This window comes from Puma concolor, chromosome D4, assembly GCF_028749965.1.
Source record: "Puma concolor isolate L17-30 chromosome D4, mPumCon1.1.hap2, whole genome shotgun sequence".
In the NCBI taxonomy this organism is placed as follows: domain Eukaryota; kingdom Metazoa; phylum Chordata; class Mammalia; order Carnivora; family Felidae; genus Puma; species Puma concolor.
In genome coordinates, this window is record NC_141679.1 from 60,674,085 (window position 1) to 60,696,647 (window position 22,563).

At 40.1% G+C, this 22,563-nt stretch overlaps 1 protein-coding gene across 5 annotated transcripts in view; it reads left to right on the forward strand.

The window, feature by feature from the left end:
- The window catches only part of TDRD7 (tudor domain containing 7), a 77,587-nt gene that overhangs the window by 51,048 nt on the left and 3,976 nt on the right, over positions 1-22,563 (forward strand). For 4 of the 5 annotated variants that reach the window (XM_086683558.1, XM_086683554.1, XM_086683555.1 and 1 more), the window contains 8 exons: positions 3,487-3,598; positions 5,265-5,467; positions 7,008-7,142; positions 8,905-8,991; positions 15,119-15,253; positions 15,766-15,876; positions 17,682-18,184; positions 22,344-22,504. In XM_086683558.1, coding sequence (XP_086539684.1) covers positions 3,487-3,598; positions 5,265-5,467; positions 7,008-7,142; positions 8,905-8,991; positions 15,119-15,253; positions 15,766-15,876; positions 17,682-18,184; positions 22,344-22,504 — 1,447 coding nt within the window. The remainder of the gene's footprint in view (positions 1-3,486; positions 3,599-5,264; positions 5,468-7,007; positions 7,143-8,904; positions 8,992-15,118; positions 15,254-15,765; positions 15,877-17,681; positions 18,185-22,343; positions 22,505-22,563) is intronic. The other variant, XM_086683556.1, reaches the window with a different exon arrangement.

Genomic DNA, 22,563 nt, shown 5'->3' on the forward strand with positions numbered 1-22,563 from the left:
CCCTAAGTCTTTACACAAGAGAAGTGAAAATATAGGTCCACCAAAAGGCTTGGACACAAGTTTGGAGCAGCTTTATTATTACTAGTTCCAAATGGGAAACAACCCAAATGCTTACCAATAGGTGAATGTATGAGCAAATTGTAGTATATTCATAGAATGGAATACTAGTCAACACACAAAAAAGGCATGAACTACTGAAAACAGTCACATGGTTAAAACTCATGAACTGTGAGAGCAGTCAGATACAAAAGAGCTATCCTGTCTGATTCCAGATAAGTGATGGCTAAGAACAGCCAGAAATTTGGGGCGCCTGGGTGGCGCAGTCGGTTAAGCGTCCGACTTCAGCCAGGTCACGATCTCGCGGTCCGGGAGTTCGAGCCCCGCGTCGGGCTCTGGGCTGATGGCTCGGAGCCTGGAGCCTGTTTCCGATTCTGTGTCTCCCTCTCTCTCTGCCCCTCCCCTGTTCATGCTCTGTCTCTCTCTGTCCCAAAAATAAATAAACGTTCAAAAAAAAAATTAAAAAAAAAAAAAAAAAAAAAAGAACAGCCAGAAATTCATCTATAGTGATAGAAATCAGATCAATGGTTGCCTGTGACAGGAGGTGGAGGGGGCTTAATTGGAAGGGGGTAAGGGGGAATTTTTGAAGTGGTGGATGTGGTCTGTATCTTGATTATCATGGTCATTGTATGGATATATACCTTTATCACAGCTCATCAAACTGTATACTTTAAATGGGCATTTTTCATTCAATGTAAATTATATGTGGATAAAGTTTGGGGAAAAAAAAATCTGGAACACGTTAAGGACCAAGCAGAGAACTGAGCCAGTGGGAAGCACAGTGCGATTAGCGGCTTGGGCCTTAGTCCTGCCTCTGCCTGGGAATAGTCATGTGCCCCTGGTCAAGTCCCTCCATCCCCTTATCTGTATCTCAGATGCCCTTCCCTGCATGAAAACACTCTGTTCTTGTGACGCCGTCTTCAACTGGAACCTCCTCTGGGAAAGAAAACCTTTCACACAATCTTAAGATTGGCTAAAGAAGAAGTAAAAACCAAAAGGGCAGTGTCATGAAAGCCAGAAGAAGAAAGTATCCCATCGGGGAGAGATCACCAGCTGTGGCATCGGATTGCTAAGAGCCGTGGCTGGTGTTGGGGGTGAAGGGGGCATCTCAGTATGTTATACGGTCTCATAAGCTCTTAGACTGCAGTCCATGGAACAATTCTGTTCTGAGCTTGTTCCCCTCAACCCTGTGAAGCAGACAGACATGCAGTTCTCCTTTTCTCTGGAGAAACCCCCGCTACTTAGCAAGTCTGTTTCTCTTGAGCTGTGCTGTGCCTGGCAACGAATACAATTCCCTCCTTGCTTTCCACTTGTCAATCTTTGGTGAGTGTGGGAAACAGGAGTATGAAGTCATGCCCTGAAGTGGGTGCTGGATTGGGCCCAACCCAGACCGGCATCCCAAGGATGTCGGATTATCACTCAGGTGGCGCGGTGAGGTCTACGGCCACTTGATGGTGCCAGAGAACCAGGAACAGACTGGGGCTCCGCTCCAGGCCTGGGCTGCTTGTGCTGATCCCAAGGCATTAGGGAGAGAAACTCCACTCAGCAGCGCAGGGCAGAGTACGGTGTGAGTCAAACTCGCAACCCATGAGCAAGTGTTTTGTACACCGCAGCTGCCATACAAATGCACAGTGTTTGATTCAGAAAGAAAGAAAGGAAAGAGAACAAGCTCCAAACGTTACGGAAATCCTTTGAAGATTTTGGAGCAGTTATTCTTTAGTCTTTTGATGCTAGGAATACAGACTGAATTTCCCTGGAATGATGATTATGTCCTACTGATATTATGTCCTATTGGTAGACCGTGTTCTCTGCATTCTAGGTCTGGGAAGAGCAGAGTCCAAGTTGTAGGTAGTGATAGCTATTAAAGGAAACAAGTGTTGCCTGACTCCTGAGGCTTATGGGAAAGAAGAACAGGTGCTGCTTTGGGACTGGAGTAAAGGGCCCGGGCGCCTAAATGGCTGCGCCACAGATCTCGGCCTACAGAAGCCCTGAATCAAGATAGGGACTCTGGGAGATGATTATCTCCATCATGACATACAGGCCCCACAGACCCACTTATCAGGTGGTCTGGAAGGGTATTTAGAGTCTCTGCATCTCTTCTTTTTTTCATTTGATTCCCTGCTGGGGAGAATTTCTGTTTTGTCTGTTTAGTACCAGAATCTAGGTACTAGGAAGCTGGCCTTTGGGCTTAATTTTTCTACAGAAAGTGAAAGCACCTGGCTCTCTGCTACATGGTATTTCTTAGTGGTGCCTTCGCTCTGGTTTCTGTTTTGTTTGAATAGCTGTCATCTGTTTTAATTAGAGAAGCATACTAGGTTTTTAATGCTTTCCCTCAGATTATTAGTTATCGTTCTATAGTTATCATTCTAAACCACAGCTCATTATTTCTAGTTTTATTTTATGGTTTTAAATTTTTAAAATGCTTTTATTTTTGAGAGAGAGAGAGGGGGAAAGAGCACTCACATGAGTTGGGAAGGGGCAGATAAAGAGGGAGACACAGAATCCGAAGCAGGCTCTAGGCTCCAAGCTGTCAGCACAGAGCCTGACATGGGTCTCGAACCCACAAACGCTGAGATCATGACCTGAGGTCGGACACTTAACTGACTGAGCCACCCAGGCACTCCTAGATTTTATTTTCAAAAAAAAAAAAAAAAAAGAAGAAGCTTTTTTTAATACATTTCTTTCCAATAGAAGATATTATTAATATTCCAGAGATAACATCCAAGCTCTCAGTGATCTGTGCTAATGGTGAGGAAGAGTCGTGCAGGTTTCTGCAAACACAGAGCTCTGTCCAGCAGATCTGGGGCCTTTTGTTGAGCTGGCTGAAGGCCTAACCCAGCTTTGCTCCACTGGGAAGTACCTATTTTTACAGTGCAGAATTCCCTGTTATCTAGCCATAACGCCATTGTTGTCATCGACAGAAAGCATCTGGATCTCTCAAAGCGCATAGCTGGGAGTAAGTAGTCACAAGTGCTGTTTTGGGGATTTCAAATCTGATAAATACTCCTCTGTAGGTGACACCCTCTCTAGAAACCAATCCTGCTCCCTAAGGATGCGCATCATTAGCGGAAGTACGGAAATCAAGACAGGAAGGGGCAGGGGCAGTCAGGGCTGTGGATCTGGACAGTTGTGCTGCTGAGAAGCTGGCAGCTACAAGGCATCTGACTGAGTTCAGTCTTACCTCGTTCTTCCTGTTGGCGAAGAGGAGTGAGGCTTGGAGTCTGGGGCCCTGGCTTCCCTGGTCCCAGCCCTAGCCTTTCCTTTCTGGACTAAGTCAGGGGCACCACCCCTGCCATTTTCCAGGAAGTCTAGAGCCACTGAACTTGTTTTTAGGGAATAAATGGAACCAATCAAATGTGTCAGATGTTTTTTAAGAAGTGAGGATGAAGAATTTTACTTGAGCCTAAATGATGTTTTTCTTATCATTAGGTATGCTATGTTGACTATGGTTTTAGTGAAAATATTGAAAAGAGCAAAGCATACAAATTGAACCCAAAGTTCTGTTCACTCTCATTCCAAGCTACAAAGTGTAAGCTAGCAGGTAAGAGGAACTTTTTTTAAAGCGCTCTCCATTTTGATACATTATTACCATTGTACCTTTGGGCGGTTAAATCCCAAAATGACCTAAGTATCTCAAGGTCTTATAATGAGTTATTTCTTGAAAGGTATAAATAAATTCATGTTTAATGTCTTTACAAGATGTGACCATTATCAATATGTTATAATGTTTTTATTATACTTTATTATGCGAATGTCTATTGGCCATCTTAAAGGTTTTGTTGTTGTTGTTCAAACTGCCCTAGCAATGCCAGCCAGAGGCCCTGCCTGTATCATGGGATTTGATCAGTTTGGATCCTGTTATTTGACCTGTTGGGAAGTGACTCTCCACTTCTTCCCCACTGAGGTGGCCTCTGGCTACTGCTTGTTATCACCTAATGCACCTTCATGCACCCAAGCCCAAGTTCATCCTTCTCTGGCACAGTCCACATACCATTGTTCTTTTCTTTCCTCCTCTTGTGTGTGAGAGGGATGCTGTAGGAGTAACCTACAAGCATGGAGGATATAGTGGCCGTGTTAATATGAGGAAAGACACGGGAGTGTGTAAGCATCATGCCAGGAGAGCCTGAGCTAAATTCAGAAAGTGATCACAATTCTTCAATGAAAATTAGCCCTGTGAGAAATACCTCCTTCTCATCCAGAAAGGGTTTTTATGCCAGTGGGGCTGGGTATGGCTCTGTCTGTGAGGTAGATCCCAAGTAGTTTTAGAAGCCTCTTATAAGCCTGTGGGAGTTAGTTTTGAAAAGAACGTATCAGGAGCGTAGGACAAGATTCAGGATGCTGAGATGAGAGATTTGGTGAAAGCTGTGACGTTATGTGTCCAGAAGAGAGAACAAGAAGAGAGAGGTAGCTCACAGGGACTCTGAACTCGTGTTTATGGATTTCAAGGGAAAAATACAGAAATGGACCTCATGACACCATTGGGGAAATGATGAGCTAGTTTTAATTAGTTTAAAAGAATAACTTAGAGTTGCCATGTATATGTTACATAGAATTACAATTTTCAAAGAATTTAAAGAGTTAAGTAGACCACAGTGAAATTCACCTAATACCTATATTATGTTAAATACAATTTAATCTTTCTTTGATAAATCACAACGTTCTTTGGTATACTCAGAACCATCATGGTGTACTTAAGAAGAAATAAAGAAAGAAAATAATTGTATAAATTTCCAATAAATGCATGTTCATTTTATATGAAACAATTGTATATTTAATTAGAAAATTTTAAAGATCAAGGGTAAATTTTTAGGAAAAACATTACAAATACATAACTGGCAGATATGACTGACTGATAGCTTCTTGTGTGTATTAGTCTTTTTGTTTTAAATATGTGTTGGTATATAAAGTGAAGTCCATTTCTGCTAAGGTAGAAATTCTGATAGACCATCAACTTTTCTTTTTGTTGTAAGATTGCCTGCCTTTGTGTAATCATTCAAAAAGGTATTCTCACTACAATATATATATTTTAAAACCTAAGAATGGGTAACGTGAACAAGAGTGTAAAACAAAGCTTCCCTAGAAAATTTATAAGTATTTGGTAGTAGATTCACTGTTACAGTAAGCGGCCCAAACAGTCCCATGCAGTCTATTTATCTTAAAATGATTCTGCTAATTAAGTAGAAATTAAAATAGTCAATATTTTTCAGGGTTGGAGGTTTTAAGTGATGATCCTGATTTAGTGAAGGTGGTTGAATCTTTAACTTGTGGAAAGATCTTTGCTGTGGAAATACTTGACAAAGCAGATATTCCGCTTGTTGTTCTATACGACACCTCGGGAGAAGATGACGTCAATATTAATGCCACCTGCTTAAAGGCCATCTGCGACAAGTCTCTAGAGGTTCACCTTCAGGTAGCACTGTGACCACTCTAGTTGTCTGTCACACACACTGTAGGGAAGAAAGGTAGCGGAAAAGAATGGTATAAATTTTAGGCTAGCAATTGATAGGGACAGGTTGCCTGTGTGTCAAGGGAGAAAAGGGGGGGGGGGTCACTGGAAGAGGGGAAAAGAAGGCCAAAACATAAATAGGAATTATTAGGAATTGGGTTTTTGTTTTATTTCCCAGTTTCTAGAGTAAAATTATATTTTATAAGAAATTATTTTGCAAAGATAATAGAAGCAGATAATACAAAAGAACAGAAAGTTAGATAAGTGAAGATGTTTATTAAATTGTTAGCTTTTACAGTTTTAAAAGGTAAAAAACATAAATTTTCCACAAAGAAGGAAATCTTTAAATAAATTATAGAACAGCTACTCTAAAGAATAAGATGAGATGTTAAAAATGGTCATTTTATTTTTTTATTATATATTTATTTTAAATATATATATTTTTTATATTTATTTTTATTTTATTTACATTTATTTATTATTAAATATATATTTAAGTATTTGTAAATATATATTATATATAATATATTATATATTATATATATATAATTGTCAAGTTAGCTAACATACAGTGTATATATACAGTGTGCTCTTGGTTTTGGGAGTAGATTTCCGTGATTCATCGCTTACATACAACACCCAGTGCTCATCCCAACGAGTGCCCCCTCAATGCCCATCACCCATTTTATTTTATTTATTTATTTATTTTAACTTTATCCATTTTTGAGAGACAGAGCGTGAGTCGGGGAGGGGCAGAGAGAGAGGGAGACACAGAATCCAAAGCAGGCTCCAGGCTCTGAACTGTCAGCACAGAGCCCCATGAGGGGCTTGAACCCATGAACTGTGAGATCATGACCTGAGCCAAAGTCGAACGCTTAACTGACTGAGCCACCCAGGCACCCCTGCCCATCACCCATTTTAAATGGTTTCCCATGGCAACATTGGGAAAACATTTGTTTAATAAGTAGGACAACAGTGAATTCTCTTTATATCATGATTTGACTAAAAGTTGGCCAAAATTAAGCCTTTGCTATGATTATAATTTTTAAAAATTACTAACATTCATGCAGCCGATAAACACAGGTAGGAAAGTAGGCTGATGATGGGACTGATTTTGTGAGAGTTTTTTATTTTCATTTATGTTAATGTTGCAAAAAGTATTTTTTATGTAATAATTATTTTTCTAAATTAATAGGTAGAAAATAAACCAAAATGAAAGACACTTAGCCTTTCAGGCAATGAAATGTGGTAATTAATGTTTGCAAAATGTGTACTTTGTCCCTGAAACAATGATATCAGATATTCCTTTTGGAAAGAGAGGTCTCCAAATGAGGTTTTCACATTTAAGTTTCAAATTTTATTCTATCATCCTATCTATTCTCCTGCTTGCTTAAAAGATGTTAAAATGCAAAGACTTTTAATGTGATTATTTAGGTAGATACCCCTAAAGTAGGTAAGAGCTGTGCTCTAGTCTCAAGCTTCCTTGGTGTGTCCTTTGTTCCAGATTGATGCTATGTACACAAATGTCAGAGTGACTAATATTTGCTCTGATGGCACACTCTACTGCCAGGTGCCTTGTAAAGGTCTGAACAAGCTCAACGACCTTCTGCATAAGATAGAGGACTACTTCCATTGTAAGGTACGGCAGAGCGACATCCACCTCGAAAATTCTCAGTTCCAAACAAGAATGGTCACCAAATGGTATAAGTGTAGTTTTTGAACAATTCAAGGTAGAAGCTGTAGAATGGTAGGTAAGAGTCCTGGACTGCAGAACTTAAAAAACAAAAAACTACTGGTTTCTGCATTACAAAATGAGGATAATAACAGTGTATATATCCATAGGATTGTTGTGAGGAGTAGCAGCCAAACTGCTTAGCACAGCACCTGGCACAGAGTAAGGGCCCAGCGACTGGCAGGTTTGTTATTTACAAGGCACAGTTGATGATGCTACAGTGCGGCCGCTGTGACTTTGTGTGCTAGAGCCAGCTGACTCCCCTGCCTGGGGCAAAGACAAAACCATGGAATCTAGGAGGAGAAGAAAACTTCTAAAGCATCACTCCCCAAGCTCTTTATGGTCCATGAGAACCTACTGCCTTGGTAAATGTGGTTCTGTGTTTAAATTTATTAATAAGCTCCTTACCCTTTGATTCTAGTATTATTTTCTAAACCAGGATCTGAGGAGGTTTTGTTTTAAAGTTCTAAGGTGATGTTCTTACCTCTCTTAGGGCGTTACAATTGTAATCCAGAATATGCTTGGTTTTGAGTGATTAAGTCCTAATGCCATGTGGGTCCTGACCCTCTTGCCCTTAGAAGTGAACCCTTCCCTCCAACCTCCCAAGCACACCAAAGTGCCTCGTGGCTTCATTTGCAACATTGTAGTTTTGCTGTTTGGGTATTCGTTTGCCTTACACAGTGTAGGCTTCTTGAGGGCAGAGACAGAGCCTTGGCAGGTACTGGTAAGGACCTAATTCATTTAGGTACTACAGAATCTAATCAAGTATCCTACATAGAATAGGTATTCTAAAATATTTGTGCTGAATCGGGTTAGACTTGTATTCAGACTACAGCCTAGAACTGAGGCATCAGATCTGTAGCTTTGTCTCTTTCTGTATTACAGATGTCTTAGCTGTATCTCAGGGTCATTGCTTAAGTTTGGTTTGCTAATCTATCTTGGAGAAATCTAAGACATCTAGAGAAGCTGACTCCAGTGACTCATTTGCATGCATGTGCTTATTATTCATGGTGGTGAAAAGTCCTCTCGATAGTCCCCAGTGCACTGGTAACCCAAATGGAGACACTGCCTTTGGGGAGAGTACAAACATTCACCCTGAATGGAGGAGACTGTGACAGGTCCTCAGCTTTAAGCTACAGCAAAGGGGAGGATGAAGAGGCCTATGGTCGTGATTTGTTGCCATTTCACTGGCACTGACACCCATATTTGTGTTGATAACACTTGTTTTGGAAGTAAAAATCTCGTCTTTGAATCTAAATGTTAAAAGTTGGCAGGAAGAGGCCTTCTGGACAGCTAGCCCAACCTCACTTTCATCCAGGCTCTTCTCCTCCTTTTTGGCAGATTCATCCTCCCTCTTCATGTTTAACTGATGGCACTCGTGCCTGGATACATCATACTGACCTGCACACTTATGTTTGTAGACATTTTAACAGGTCTGATTTATGGGCCATGTGTGAGGAGGGAGAGTAGAAGATGCCATCAGTAATGTCTGAGAAATAAGGTAGAAATCCCATCACCCTCGTACACGCACCACAGCAGACTCCTCATGGGAAGCCTGGCGAAGTGCAGGTGCCCCAGTGAGCCTGAGCCACAGTGATGTTTTTCTGGTGGTGTAGCAATACGCTCCTTGCTAAGAGTAATAAACGTGTCACGCATTTCTGTTTTGTAGCACATGACCTCCGAGTACTTCGTTTCATTACCCTTCTGTGGGAAAGTCTGCCTCTTCCACTGCAAAGGAAAATGGTTACGAGTAGAGGTAAAAATCAGTCACTTCTTTTTTAAAGCTTATTGTGAAATATTTCAGATATACAAACAAGTTTTTTTAAAAATGGAAGAAGTACCCACATATTCATCACCACGGGAGAAATAAAACATGACCAACATGGTTGAGGCTCTATGCCTGCCTCCATTTCTTCTACTCCCACTCTGGAGGAGGGGAACTGCCCACTGCGTGTACTGTTTCTAATTCCTATGCTTTTTTGTACTTTCACTGTATTTGTATTTATACGTACGAGCTTTTGCTATCTATATATTTTAATATAGAGGTAGTGGGAATACAGAAATGAAAATGTACATAGAATATTTATAGTAAAACTTAAAATCTAACACACAAATGCTTAAAAAATATATGTAAATGGTAAAATGTATTGATGCTTCTGAAATATGTTTTTTTATTCATTATGCGGGAGATTCATCCATGTTGATGTATGCAGCTCTCTTTCGTTCATTTGTTTTCACTGCTGTTTGATTTAACGGTGTATGAGTGTGCCAACATTATCACTCCAGCACCCTGATCGTCGGTATTTAGATTTTTTCTAATTTTTTGTTATAAATGGAACCTCCTTTTATGAACCTTGCTGTGCACATCTCCCAGGGTACATAGAAAGGAATGGAGTTTCTGGGTAGAGAGAACGCCTGTCTTCAGTTTCGCTAGATATTGCTTCATTGTTCTCTAGAGTCACCATTCTGCTGAGGGTGTAGCCCTTTGAGAGTTCTGGCTTCTTGGCAGGGGTTTGGGGGGATGTCTCAGATCTTCCTTCCTGCCGAGGACGGCTTTGGCTTCAGTGTTTACATGCTCCTCTATTTCCAGTCTCTAATAATTATCTTATTTTCTTGCAAGCACAGTTACAAATTTGAAAAGAGGTTTGTTATATTTTATCATATATTTTCATATGTTTTTCAAAGGTGGGTTTTGGATTTTCGTTGTTGCTGTTTCTTTCCTTTTTTCTTTCTTTCTTCTATTTCTGATATCTAGTTTTCCCAGTTGCTAAAGTGTCAAACTTGGGTTTGATTTTTTTTTTCCTTTTTTGTCTTTGTTTCAGAGGTTCTTAATCTAGATGCAAGAGCCTCTACTTTAAGCAGAGGGGCGGGGGTTATGTGACTAAGAGTTGTATGTTTAGTTATAAACTTCAAAAACATAACTCATTCAAAAGAACATGGCATTTGAATTTTAAATTTTTTTTTTCAACGTTTATTTATTTTTGGGACAGAGAGAGACAGAGCATGAACGGGGGAGGGGCAGAGAGAGAGGGAGACACAGAATCGGAAACAGGCTCCAGGCTCTGAGCCATCAGCCCAGAGCCTGACGCGGGGCTCGAACTCCCGGACCGCGAGATCGTGACCTGGCTGAAGTCGGACGCTTAACCGACTGCGCCACCCAGGCGCCCCATGGCATTTGAATTTTAAAGTTCTGTGCTGTTTATTGGACACCTGAGTGGCTCAGTTGCTTAAGCTTCAGACTTCAGCTTAGGTCATGATCTCACAGTTTGTGGGTTCAAGCCCTGCATTGGGCTCTGTGCTGACAGCTCAGAGCCTGGAGCCTGCTTCAGATTCTGTGTCTCTCTCTCTGTCTGTCCCTCCCCCACTCACGTTTTGTCTATCTTTCTCTCAAAAATAATATAAATAAACATTTAAAAAAATTTTAGGGGCACCTGGGTGGCTCAGTCGGTTGAGTGTCCGACTTCAGCTCAGGTCATGATCTCACAGTTTGTGGGCTCGAGCCCCACGTCGGGCTCTGTGCTGACAGCTCAGAGCCTGGCGCCTGCTTCGGATTCTGTGTCTCCCTCTCTCTCTGCTCCTCCCCTGCTCACATGCTGTCTCTCTCTCAAAAATAAATAAATTTTTTTAAAAATTAAAAATTTTAAAGTTCTGTGCTGTTTAGTGTATTACGTATAAATGCACACATATTTGAAATAATTTCAGACTTTTAGAAAGTTGTAAAAATAGTCCCAAGAGTTCCCATATGCCTTTTACCCACTGTCTCCAGTTGTTAAAGTCTTGGCATAGCCATTATCAGAACCAGCAAATCAACACTCATACAATATTATTAACTAATCTGCAGACTCTGTTGACATCCCAGATTGTCCTGCAAATACCTTCTTTCTGGTCCAGGATCCCAAGTGGTAGTTAATTGTCATGCCTTCTTAGTTTCCTCCAATCTGGCAATTGCTCTGGCTTTCTTTGTTATTCGCCTTTTGAATAGTAGCAGCATTTTGCAGACTATGTCACTGCTTGAGTTTCTTCATGTGTAGAATCAGGTTATGCGTTTTTGGCAAAATACCTTTTCATCATATGCTCAAATACTTGAGATAAATGTCTAGTATTATTTTTGTTTTACTACCAAACTGTGAGTTGTCTGCCTTGGAGGTAGCAAAAGTATTCATTCTCTTAGTGATACATAGAAAGTTAAGGAAGAAAGAATGATTAATGAGAAGCAGATCCTGTGTTTAAATGATGTGTTTGTTCCTGACATTGTAACTCATCTAAGCTTAATTTAGGGCCTATACCTTCTGAACTTACTCCATACATCCAGCCAACTCTACTCAGTGGTCATCACTCTTCCTGTTTCCTTCAAACACATCCCAAGTGGTCTGCCTTCACTTTCTATGGCACCTTCCAGCCAGTTCTCAGCCACGGCTGTTTGCTGCCTGTACTCCAACAGAGCACCAGGACCTCAGCTGCACAATCCAACTAGAGTCTTCCAGGTCTTATGTTACCAGGCCTCTTGGCTGCATCTAACAGTGTCGAAACCTGAAATACCCCTCTCACTGTAGAGAGGCTACCATGGTATCAAATCCTCCTAATTTTCCTCATGATGTTCTAATGATTGCTTCTCCTGTTTTTTACCCCAACCTCCCCCCACCCACCACACTCCACAGTGTCACTGTCAGTGCCCCCCAAGTCCTGTCCCAGCTCACTGTTCTTCTAGGCCTCTGCATCCTTCTAGGCAATGCCGTCTCATCGATTCAGTTACCATCTCTGTCCTCATGACTCCCCAGTTTGTTTTCCAGCCCTCAATGAGCTTCAGATTTATGCAAAAGCCAGCCTAATTGTCCATCTCGCATAGTCCTCAAGCTTTGCATGTCTGAAACCAAAATTATCTTTTCCCATCCTTATCTTCCTCCTATATCTGTATTTTGGTGGTATCTCTCTTCATGCAGCCACTGAGGCTGCTTCTTAAGAGTTATCTTGGATTCCCGAATCTTCTTCAGCCCCAGTGACATTTTGCATCTTTGTCATTTCTTGCCTAGATCACTGCAATACTATGGTTCCTCTGTCTTTGCTCTGGTCTTCCTTCAGTCAAGCTCCATGCCACTAGAGTGAGTGACCCAAAACGTAAATAATAGCAAGCAATAATACTTACAATGTTTAATGAGGCTTAGTATTTCCCAGACACGAAATGTTTTTTTTTAATTTTTTAAAGTTTATTTATTTTGAGAGAGAGAGAGAGGGAGAGAGAGGGAAAGCACACGCATGAGCATGGGGAGGGGCAGAGAAAGAGAAGAGAGAGAGAGTTCTAGGCAGGCTTTGTGTGCTGTCAGCACAGACCCCAATGTGACGTGGGGCTTGATCCCTCGAATGGTGAGAACATGACCCGAGCCAAAATCAAGAGTCAGACGTTTAACCAACTGAGCCACCCAGGCGTCCTAAAATGTTGTTGTTTTTTTTTTTTTATAAACATGACTGATCTGACTTAATCTTCACAAAACCCTATGATCCCATTCTTACTGATGAGGAAAGTCATTCAGCTAGAAAGTGAGAGGTGAGATTAAAACCAAATCTGTCTGATTTCAAAGCCCTCACCCAGTCTTACCACCAAAAATACATGGCCTCTTACAAAGCCAACCATCTCATTCTTCTCCTCAAGACTTGGCATTGGCTTCTTCTCATCTGCAGGGTAAATCCGGTTCTTTAAGACATAATGTCTGGCTCTCCAAGACCTTACCTTGCCTTTACCTTTCTCTCAGCATCATCTCCTGCCTTGCCCTGCCTCTCTCTTTACATCCCAGCATAACCAAAATGCTTGTAGCTTCCACACATAAGAAATATAAATGTCTTGCCCATCCTTTTCCCCCTCTGTTTGAAATGTTTGGATTAGCCCCTAACTAGACTCCTACCAACCTGGTTTATTCCCATTCATCATGTAAGGCCCAGCTGAAATTGTGACATTTGTGAAATTTTAGTTTATGAAAAAGGAAATACAAATGCCCAGTAAGTATGATTATTTCTTTTTTTTTTTTTAACATTTATTTATTTTTGAGACAGAGAGAGACAGAGCATGAACGGGGGAGGGGCAGAGAGAGAGCGAGACACAGAATCTGAAGCAGGCTCCAGGCTTCTAGCTGTCAGCACAGAGCCTGACGCGGGGCTCGGACCCACTGACCATGAGATCATGACCTGAGCCAAAGTCGGACGCTCAACCGACTGAGCCACCCAGGCGCCCCGATTATTTCTTAAAAGAGCAAAAATTTATACAATTTAAATTGTAAAGCCAAAGGGGTTATTAGATAAGTCATAACGTATCTGCATGATACAATTATGTAATATTAAAATGTTATAGAAGACTAATGACATGAAATATTTTTGAGGCACTTAGTGAAAAGTAGCCAATTAAGAAATAGTATATACAAATAATGTTCTAGTTTTTGTAAATCTAATTCTTTATAAATGTCTGGATTAAAGACTACAAGGATAATTACAATCGATTATAGATTATAAGTGATTTTTTATATCATTCTTTGAAGTATCTAAATTTTCTATGATAAAGGCATTTTACTAGCATAAGAAGAAAAAAGTACATTTTAAAGGAAAGTATCAATTTTAGGTATTCCCTCCTCCTGAAAGCTTGCCCTAACATCTGCTTCCTGGCTGGGTCAGGTACCCATTCTCTATGTTCTCATAGTACCTCATGCATAACTCTATTATTGCCCTACTACCTTATATCCTAATTATTTATTTGTGTCATCATCTCTTGTGAGACTAGGAGCTCTTTGAGATGGGGGAGTATATGTCTCTACCGAGTTATGCCTGGCCATAATAAGCATTCAGTATCTACCAACCATGCCAACATATTTTGAATAAAAGACATTTTAGGATATTGTTGTAATTCTGTTTGTGTCTATCATAATCTTAAGAGATTAAAGAATTATGCTGTTATATTAATAAAGCATTTACTGGGGCCACAGAAAAAGGCTTTACTTTTGGTATATCTGACTTCCATGCCAAGAGAAGTCCAGTTCTTAACAGTCACCATACTGAAAGCACCGCCCTTCACGAGGTGGCAGTGAGAGCAGTTGTAGGCACGAAGTCCCTGCCCAGATAACCATCGTGACGGGGCTATCTTTGGCTAAGGTTAACTATATTCAGTGACGGCAGATATCACAATGGCTTATTAAGGGAACTTTCGGCATTTAAAGGTGCGCCCAGAATCTTAATATCGTGATGTTGCCATTTGATCACAGGTAATTATTACTTTGACCCTGTATGTAATTTTCCCATTTTTGAATTATTAATTTGGCTTATTTTACCTTTCTGACTTTTTGAGTTTCAATGTTTTAGTTAGGACAAATGATAAAAATTATCATTGGCCTTTCTGACAAAGCTATAAAATGCCACAATAGGTTTGATTTAAAAAGACATAGTATTTACCTACTACAAGAAATTTTCTGTGTCTGAATTCTTTGTATTCTTTATTTCTTCGTTGCTGAGACACAATGGGTTTTTTCCCTCACATTTTAATATTTTGGAGAACAGACGGCATCTTTAATCAACAGTATATAATGATGTTTCAAATTGTTTTATAAATCAGTAGTGTCCTGGAGTTGAAAGCATAGTAAACATTACCTATTTGATTTTATTGATTATTATTAGTTTGGTGATTACTATTGATTAAATGATTTAACAACTAGATGTTGACATCAGTTCTGCTCTAAAAGAATACCTATTGTAAATAGGTACATTTTTAAAATAAGAAAACTTCATTAACACTGATAGTCTTTGTTGATTTTCATATGCATTTTAGAGTTATACAAAATATAATCGCACAGAAGTGTTTTGGCCTTTTGAATGTGCTAATAAATTAGCCAACACTTGTCTCGTTGCAGATCACAAACGTTCATAGCAGTCGAGCTCTTGATGTTCAATTCCTGGATTCTGGTACTGTGACATCCGTAAAAGTGTCCGAACTCAGGGAAATTCCCCCTCGGTTTCTACAAGAAATAATTGTGATACCACCTCAGGTACTATATGTTACAAGCCTGAGAGATTTTATGGAAGAGATTTGGATGTATTTGTAATCATGTTGTGAGATGCCCTCTCAGTTTTGATCTTGATAATGAGCAAAAGAAGTCCAAGTTTGTAACAAAATTGGAAATGGTCCAAATGTAATTGTTCACTGTTTTTCACAACTTTGTGACTTGATGCACATAAGTCTCTCTGATTCCATTTCACTGTCTGTACAATGAGGTCACAACACTGGCCCATCTTGCAGAGGTATCGTAGGATAAGTATGTGAACTGCCTGGTATAAGCCCTGCTCAAATAGGAGTAAAGACAATAGAGGCGATATAAATAGAGCCAGCAACATAGCGCACGCTCCAGCTCCAGAGCTCTGATTGTCATTGTTAGCTATTGCTGTTGCTTGCTTTCTATCTTGGCAACGTGCCTGACTTACAGGAAAATAACATTGACATTACTTATAAGTACCTATTTTAAGATGGTGTGTTTGCTTTTCCATCATGTTTTCTTTCCAGGCTATAAAGTGCTGCTTAGCAGATCTTCCACAGTCTATTGGCATGTGGACACCAGATGCTGTGCTTTGGTTAAGAGATTCTGTTTTGAATTGCTCGGACTGTAGCATTAAGGTTAGTTATCTTGATGCATTTGGAAAGGGAGCTGTCAGCCAGAAGGGCTCATTTGTTTTTTTGTGAAATAATTTTGTCTTACCATAAATTGATGCTTTCATATGTGACACATTTTGGTATTTAAGAGGTTGGTTACATGTATGATAAGATATTTCATGGTTTGATTTTTATTTAAGAATTTATCCTGTATCTCCAGTATTATTTTTAAGCCCTTTATATAATTTTTCCAGTATTAATAAGGTAGCAGAGATAGTTCTCTGCTTCTATTTTGCTCCATGATAAGGAATTAAATTCCCAACAGAGGGACCATATATCTCTTGATAAACGTTTGTAAAGGTCATTCAAATAAGGTCATTCTTTTTTTTTCAAAAGTATAATAGATTACAAGCAAATAATTTGATCATAATCTTGTTTTCTGCCTGTTAAAAGTTTAAACTGTTTTATTTCACTAGCTCCTATTTTTTTGTACTTTTGCATCTTTGTATCAAAAACATTATTTTTATTTCCAAGTATAAAAACATAAGATATTTTTGTTTTAACTAATGAACAATGCTATTTTCTATAAGCATTAAACAGTGAAATGTCCTTGAGAAATATCTGCATGAAAATCTCCAAATTATTCTGGTTCACAGGGATTTTCCTATGTTTATACAATTACACACTTAATTACCATTTTATATTCTTCAATTGCCGTATGATAAATGAATATTGTTTTATCAACTATGTTTTAAGCTCTTAAAGCCAGAGTATTGGGTACTCAATAAAAATATTTTTTAATGGTTGATCTTTGAAATGGTACTTCTGTATCATAAATAGCAAAATAAATTAGCAGTCATTCATTCATTAGCACTTTGGAATGTTAATTAATTTAAATAGATCCATCTTGCTAGGAAAAATATTTTTAAGCAAATTACTGTAGATGGATTGCCTTGTCTCCCTGTCTGAGACCTCTGTTCCTGCCTTTCTTTCGCGGCCCTTTTTGATAAGAGATCAGCGTGGCTGGAGGTGTCTCATTTTTGTCCTTCCCAGGGTAAACCGGAGGAGCTGGTAAGAATTACCAGGCAGCCAGCCCTTTGGGACACACAGCTGTCCAGTCCCAGGTGTCAGTGTGTGGCATTCCCATATAACGCTCATCCCTCTGGCAGAAAGAGGTAGAAAGGTAGCCAAAGGTCTCCTGGACAGAAGGGGCAAAGCTGCGGTTTTGACCTGTTCAGTGGAACTTTTTCCTTTTTCTCCCCAGGTTCCTCCCATGTAACTGGGGAAGGGATAAAGGGTGAGGGTAGATACTATGACCAAACAAGGCATTTAGGCCAAGGTCCCCAAGGGTATGGTGAATGTCAAAGCTTTCTCCTTCACTTCCCAGTGTGGGTGCACCAGCATAGGTAGAATGCATATGGAACACTTTTGCCATTTTTGTGATTATTTTTTATTTTTGAAGCTGGGAGATGAGCCCTTGAGGGTGCATCATACTGTTCCTTTTACTTTGAGTGTTCTTAAATGTCATCAATAAAAAGAGTTTTTACCAATGGTATGCGGACTCCATGTCAGTGATAATGACCTCTAGTGAGTTTTAAGGTATCCTCAGTTTTTAGAGGCTAATAAAGTTTTCGTTTCCATAAGCCAGCTGCTGGCGTCTTGGACTTAAGAGCCTATTCATTGCTGTGGCTGTGATAGATCATTTATCTTACCTTAAATAAAATGAATTTTAGCAAGTTGGGTTCCTTGTAAAATACTGTGTTTTCATATTTAAGGTTAATATTATGGTGAACTGGGATTCCTTGAAATGCCTTGTGTGTTTTCCATAGGTTACAAAAGTGGACGAAACCAGAGGGATCTCACACATTTATTTATTCACCCCTAAGAACTTCCCTGATCCTCACCACAGTATTAATCGCCAGATTACAAATGCAGACTTGTGGAAGCATCAGAAGGATGTGTTTTTGAGTGCCATATCCAGTGGAGCTAGCTCTCCCCACAGCAAAGGCGGTGGCACCCCCATTCCAGGCACCGCTGGAGAGAATCTGAGAAAGAGCCTGACAGACGTCATCAAGAAGTCCGTGGTGGACCACACCGGCTCTTTCTCCACAGAGGAACTCCCCCCTCCCGTCCACTTGTCGAAGCCTGGGGAGCACATGGATGTGTACGTGCCTGTGGCCTGTCACCCGGGCTACTTCGTCATCCAGCCATGGCAAGAGATACATAAGCTGGAAGTTCTGATGGAGGAGATGATTCTGTATTACAGTGTGTCTGAGGAGCGCCACGTAGCCGTGGAAAAAGACCAAGTGTATGCTGCCAAAGTGGAAAACAAGTAGGTCGTTGGACAGAGCGTGTGATCCGACTACGAAAAATGTGTGGAGTGATACCAAGAGTCCTTAATCTCTGCAGGGGGATTTTGAACTGCACTTAGGGAAATTGTGAATGTGAAGCGAGACTAATGAATTGTGCAGTCTTTTAATATTTGACATGATGTCATTTATCTAAAAATCTAGTCACCATATATTAAATTCCTGTTAAATATCTAAAACGAAGGTTTAAATGTTTTTGTTTTTCTATTAGACAAAACGTTGTTGTTTCTTTAGGAAATAATGGCTTTTTGGTTGAATAACTTTTAAATTTTAAAAACAAATACTTATTGTAGAAGATTTAGAAAAATGCAAAAATATATAAGAAAATCCTCCAACCGGACAGAACCCTTGTTAAACTATTCATGTATTTCTTCTCATTCGTTTCTACATATATTCATACAGTTGGTGTAGTATTATTATTAAATACAATTCCACACCTACTTTTTTCACCTCACATAATCCTGTGAACATTTTTCCATGTGATAAAATGTCTTCATAAACATTTTTAAGGCTGAATAATAGTCCATCACATCATATAGAGAAATCATAATTTACTTATCATTCTCTCTTGTTATGTAGTTTTTTCTCCCAGATTTTTCACTATTCTAGATACTATCGAACATAAATCTCTGTTCACATCTCTGAGTATTTCTGAGATAGATTCCCAGAAGAAAAATTACTTGTTTAAGGATTAGAAGGTTCTTGAGGTAGGTTGTCACTTGCTCCTGGAGAGCCGTGCCACCTTCCGTATGGTGCAGCAATGCACGGTGCACTTCTCCAGCCGGGACTCACTGGTGCAGCACTTTGGTCTGTTTTTTCACATTTCCCATTTGGATCACATCCTCCTTCCCTGAAGCCCTCCAATATGTTCTGGTTCCAACCCAGTGAATCCCTAGTACTCCACCCCACACAGTACAAGGTCACAAAAGCCCTGGAAAAAGGAACAACTTAGCCCCGTCCCGTCTCCTTTGCCAGCTTTCTTAGGGGAACTGACCAAGCTTATTTGATGATGGCAAACACAAAGAACTGTTCTCCCACAACAACAACAACAACAACAACAACAACAACAACAACAACACACACACACACACACACACACACACACACACACACACACACACACCAGAACTCAGTTTAAAAGGTCAAACTGCTTATTTTATTATTTTTTTAATAAAATGCTTTGGTTCGTTCTCAAGATATCAAGCATAGACATTTGTGAAAACTTTATTATTCCCATAAGAGAAAAAAAACAATTTTTAATTCTTAAGAGTGAAAAGTATCATAGCTCTCATTTTAAAAAGGATTCAGCTTGTATGTCACAAGCTTTTCACTTTCAAAAAACCATTTTTACTATGTCATGTTATTTACAACTGTAAGCATGCATGGGTTTAATTCCACAGGAATATCATTTGCCTATGTGAGAACTCTTCGCAGAATAATTTAATCACAGTTAAAACAAAACCAATGTTAACTATTAATCTGAGGGGCAGATTGATGGTGATTAGCTGTGGGGAGATCCTACTTGAGGGCAAGAGTTTTGTGGGGCAGGAGAACCCAAACCGGAGACCTTCAGTGTGGTGTTTCAGACTCGGCCCTCCCCCAACATGGGTCCAACAGTCCTGTTCTGGGGCTGGGACTTTCACCAGCTAATTTTTTTCTAGATAATCAAGGATGTCTCATATATATAAGAACAGATTGTCCAATATTTTCTTAAACTTCATGAACTGAATCAGTGTAAAGTGTTTAGAGTTTCTATCTTGCCTGTATCACAGGACTATTTACTAAAAACCCTGGTCCCAACTCTGGTGAATTAAGACTTAGGAATTTTCAGCTACACTGTTGATTGCAGCCGTTTCCAAATCCACGTTGGCTAAGAATAACCTGGGAACTTACTAAAAATGCAGATTCTCCTTCCTCACCCCAGACATCCTGAATTAGAGTCTCTGGGAGTGGAACTTCAGAATCTGTGTTTTTCACAAACTCTCCTGATGATTCACAAGCAGCCCTGCACTGAAATCGGTGAACTAGTCCAAACAGAAACCTTTAGTTAAGCTATTAGTGTTGAAAATTAAAAGCTACCGAAGGGCATGACATGTGACATGTAAGTCTTCTGGTAGCTCTTCCCTCGCTGCTCTGTACCTTGTATTTATACACTAAAACCACCAGCATTTATACACAGACCACCAGCATTTGCCCTGTACAATTTAAAGACAGTGCTATAGGTGGAAACCAAATGATTTTTATCTCCTTTTGCACCTACACAGATTTAACAACCTGCACCAAACTGGCATTTCCACATATGAAAATTTCTCTGACATGCTTATATTTACACAGCTTATCTTCATTTTAATAATTATCATAATTATTATGTAATAACGATGGCGGCTACCATTTGCCAAGCACCTATTGTGTGCCAAGTAATGTACTAGCACTTTATATATATTATTTCTGCAAGTGAGTTAAAATTAAATACTACACATGAGATAATTGAGGCTCAGAGAGGTTTAATAGGAGCCCAAGGTGAGATAGCTGGAACATGTCCTGGGGGTGGGGTGAGGGGATGCCAGCCTAAGTCTGTTGGTTCCCAAAACTCACATACTTACTGTGATATCTTTTTGCGCCTCCCTGTTGTGACTCATGGATTATCGCTTGCTGCACTTTGGGCTTGTTTCTGCCTTCAGAAACAGGTTTCTGGAGTTTCCTCCCCAAACCCCCAATCACTAGTGTCCAAAGTTGGCCTCTTCAGAGCTTTCTTACTATAGTTTACCCCATAGCAACGGTGTGGGTTTCTTGTACCCATTCTCCACTGGTGTGATGGAAAATCCATCTAGCCTAGCCAGCTCCCAGCCCAGCAGTGTACTGCAGTGAAAGGCCTGCTGTTGCACTGGGCTGGCGGCTTATAGCTAATAAATCTGTTTCAGAGGATGGCTGAGTCCACCATCCATGGCAGAGCCTGACTCATACCTTGCAGGGGCAGAGGCTATCTCCATAGACACTTACCTTTTAGATGTTACAAACAACTTCCTTTCCTTAGTGTGATGATACTCTTCAATCACATAGTCAACACTAAAGAACTTTTTTTTTTTTTAAGTTTATTTACTCATTTATTTAGAGAGAGAGAATCCAAAGCAAGCTCTGTGCCGTCAGCTCAGAGCCAGAGCCCAACTTAGGGCTGGATCCCATGAACCCGTGAGATCATGACCTGAATTGAAATCAAGAGTTGGACACTTAACTGACTGAGCCACCCAGGCACCCGAAGACTGTAGGACTTTAATATGGTCCTTCATATCTTAACTTTGAAGTCTAAGCTTTTCTAATTGTAATGATGATGCATGTAGGCCCAGAGGAGAAAAGTATATTCATGTGAATTTCTGACTGACACCTTGAACTCCAGATCGGAAACCATGTTGTTCTTCCCCCCTACTCTCCTATCTTTTCCAGGCTCTTTATTCTAGGCAGTGGGTTGGACTTTGTGTTTTGTTTTGTTTTGTTTTTTAATGTCCTCACTCGGCATAACTAAAATTGTCACCTTTGCATTCAAAACGTTTTGTAATCTCTTCCCACACTCTCTTCCCCATCTGGTTTTCTTTTCCATTCCTTCACACATTCTGCCTTCTAGCTCTACTGTGGTGTTTGCTCTGCTCCCAGCTGTCATGCCCCGTAGAATCTTCTGTGCTTTTTCTTCTCATGCATGTCTTCAGCCTGGCCTGGTTCCAGTTACTCCCTCTTCCCATCTTTTACATACATACCCTGTCCCAGACCTGACCTTTGTCTCCTTGTTAGAGTGGAGGGATCTCCTTGCCTTGTCCTGATCAGCCTCCATCTGTTTGATTCTGCTTAGTGGTGGTTGCTAGTTTATGTGTTGGTCTCCTGTAGTAGTTCCATGAGGCCTGTGAATGGGTGTTGAGCGAAGAAATACCACCAAGTAAGCTGGTGGCAAAGCAGAGAATAGTAACCTTTGGAGTAAGAAGAAGCAATCTCTTTAAAACCTCAATGACAGTACAGTTTTATATTTTGATAAACATCTTTCGCATTAATTTTTTAATCATAAATTGTTACCCTTAAAGCATATGTCAACTTTGTGTATTTTTTTTCTTCCTTTTTAATCCAATGCACATCTAGGTGGCACAGGGTGCTTTTAAAAGGAATCCTGACCAATGGATTGGTGTCTGTGTATGAGCTGGACTACGGCAAGCACGAGCTAGTCAACATAAGAAAAGTACAGCCGTTAGTGGACATGTTCAGAAAGCTGCCATTCCAAGCAGTCACAGCTCAACTTGCAGGTAATTTCTGTGGAACTTGAACTCAAGTCACAACATGGTTTATATTGTCCTTTTGTCAT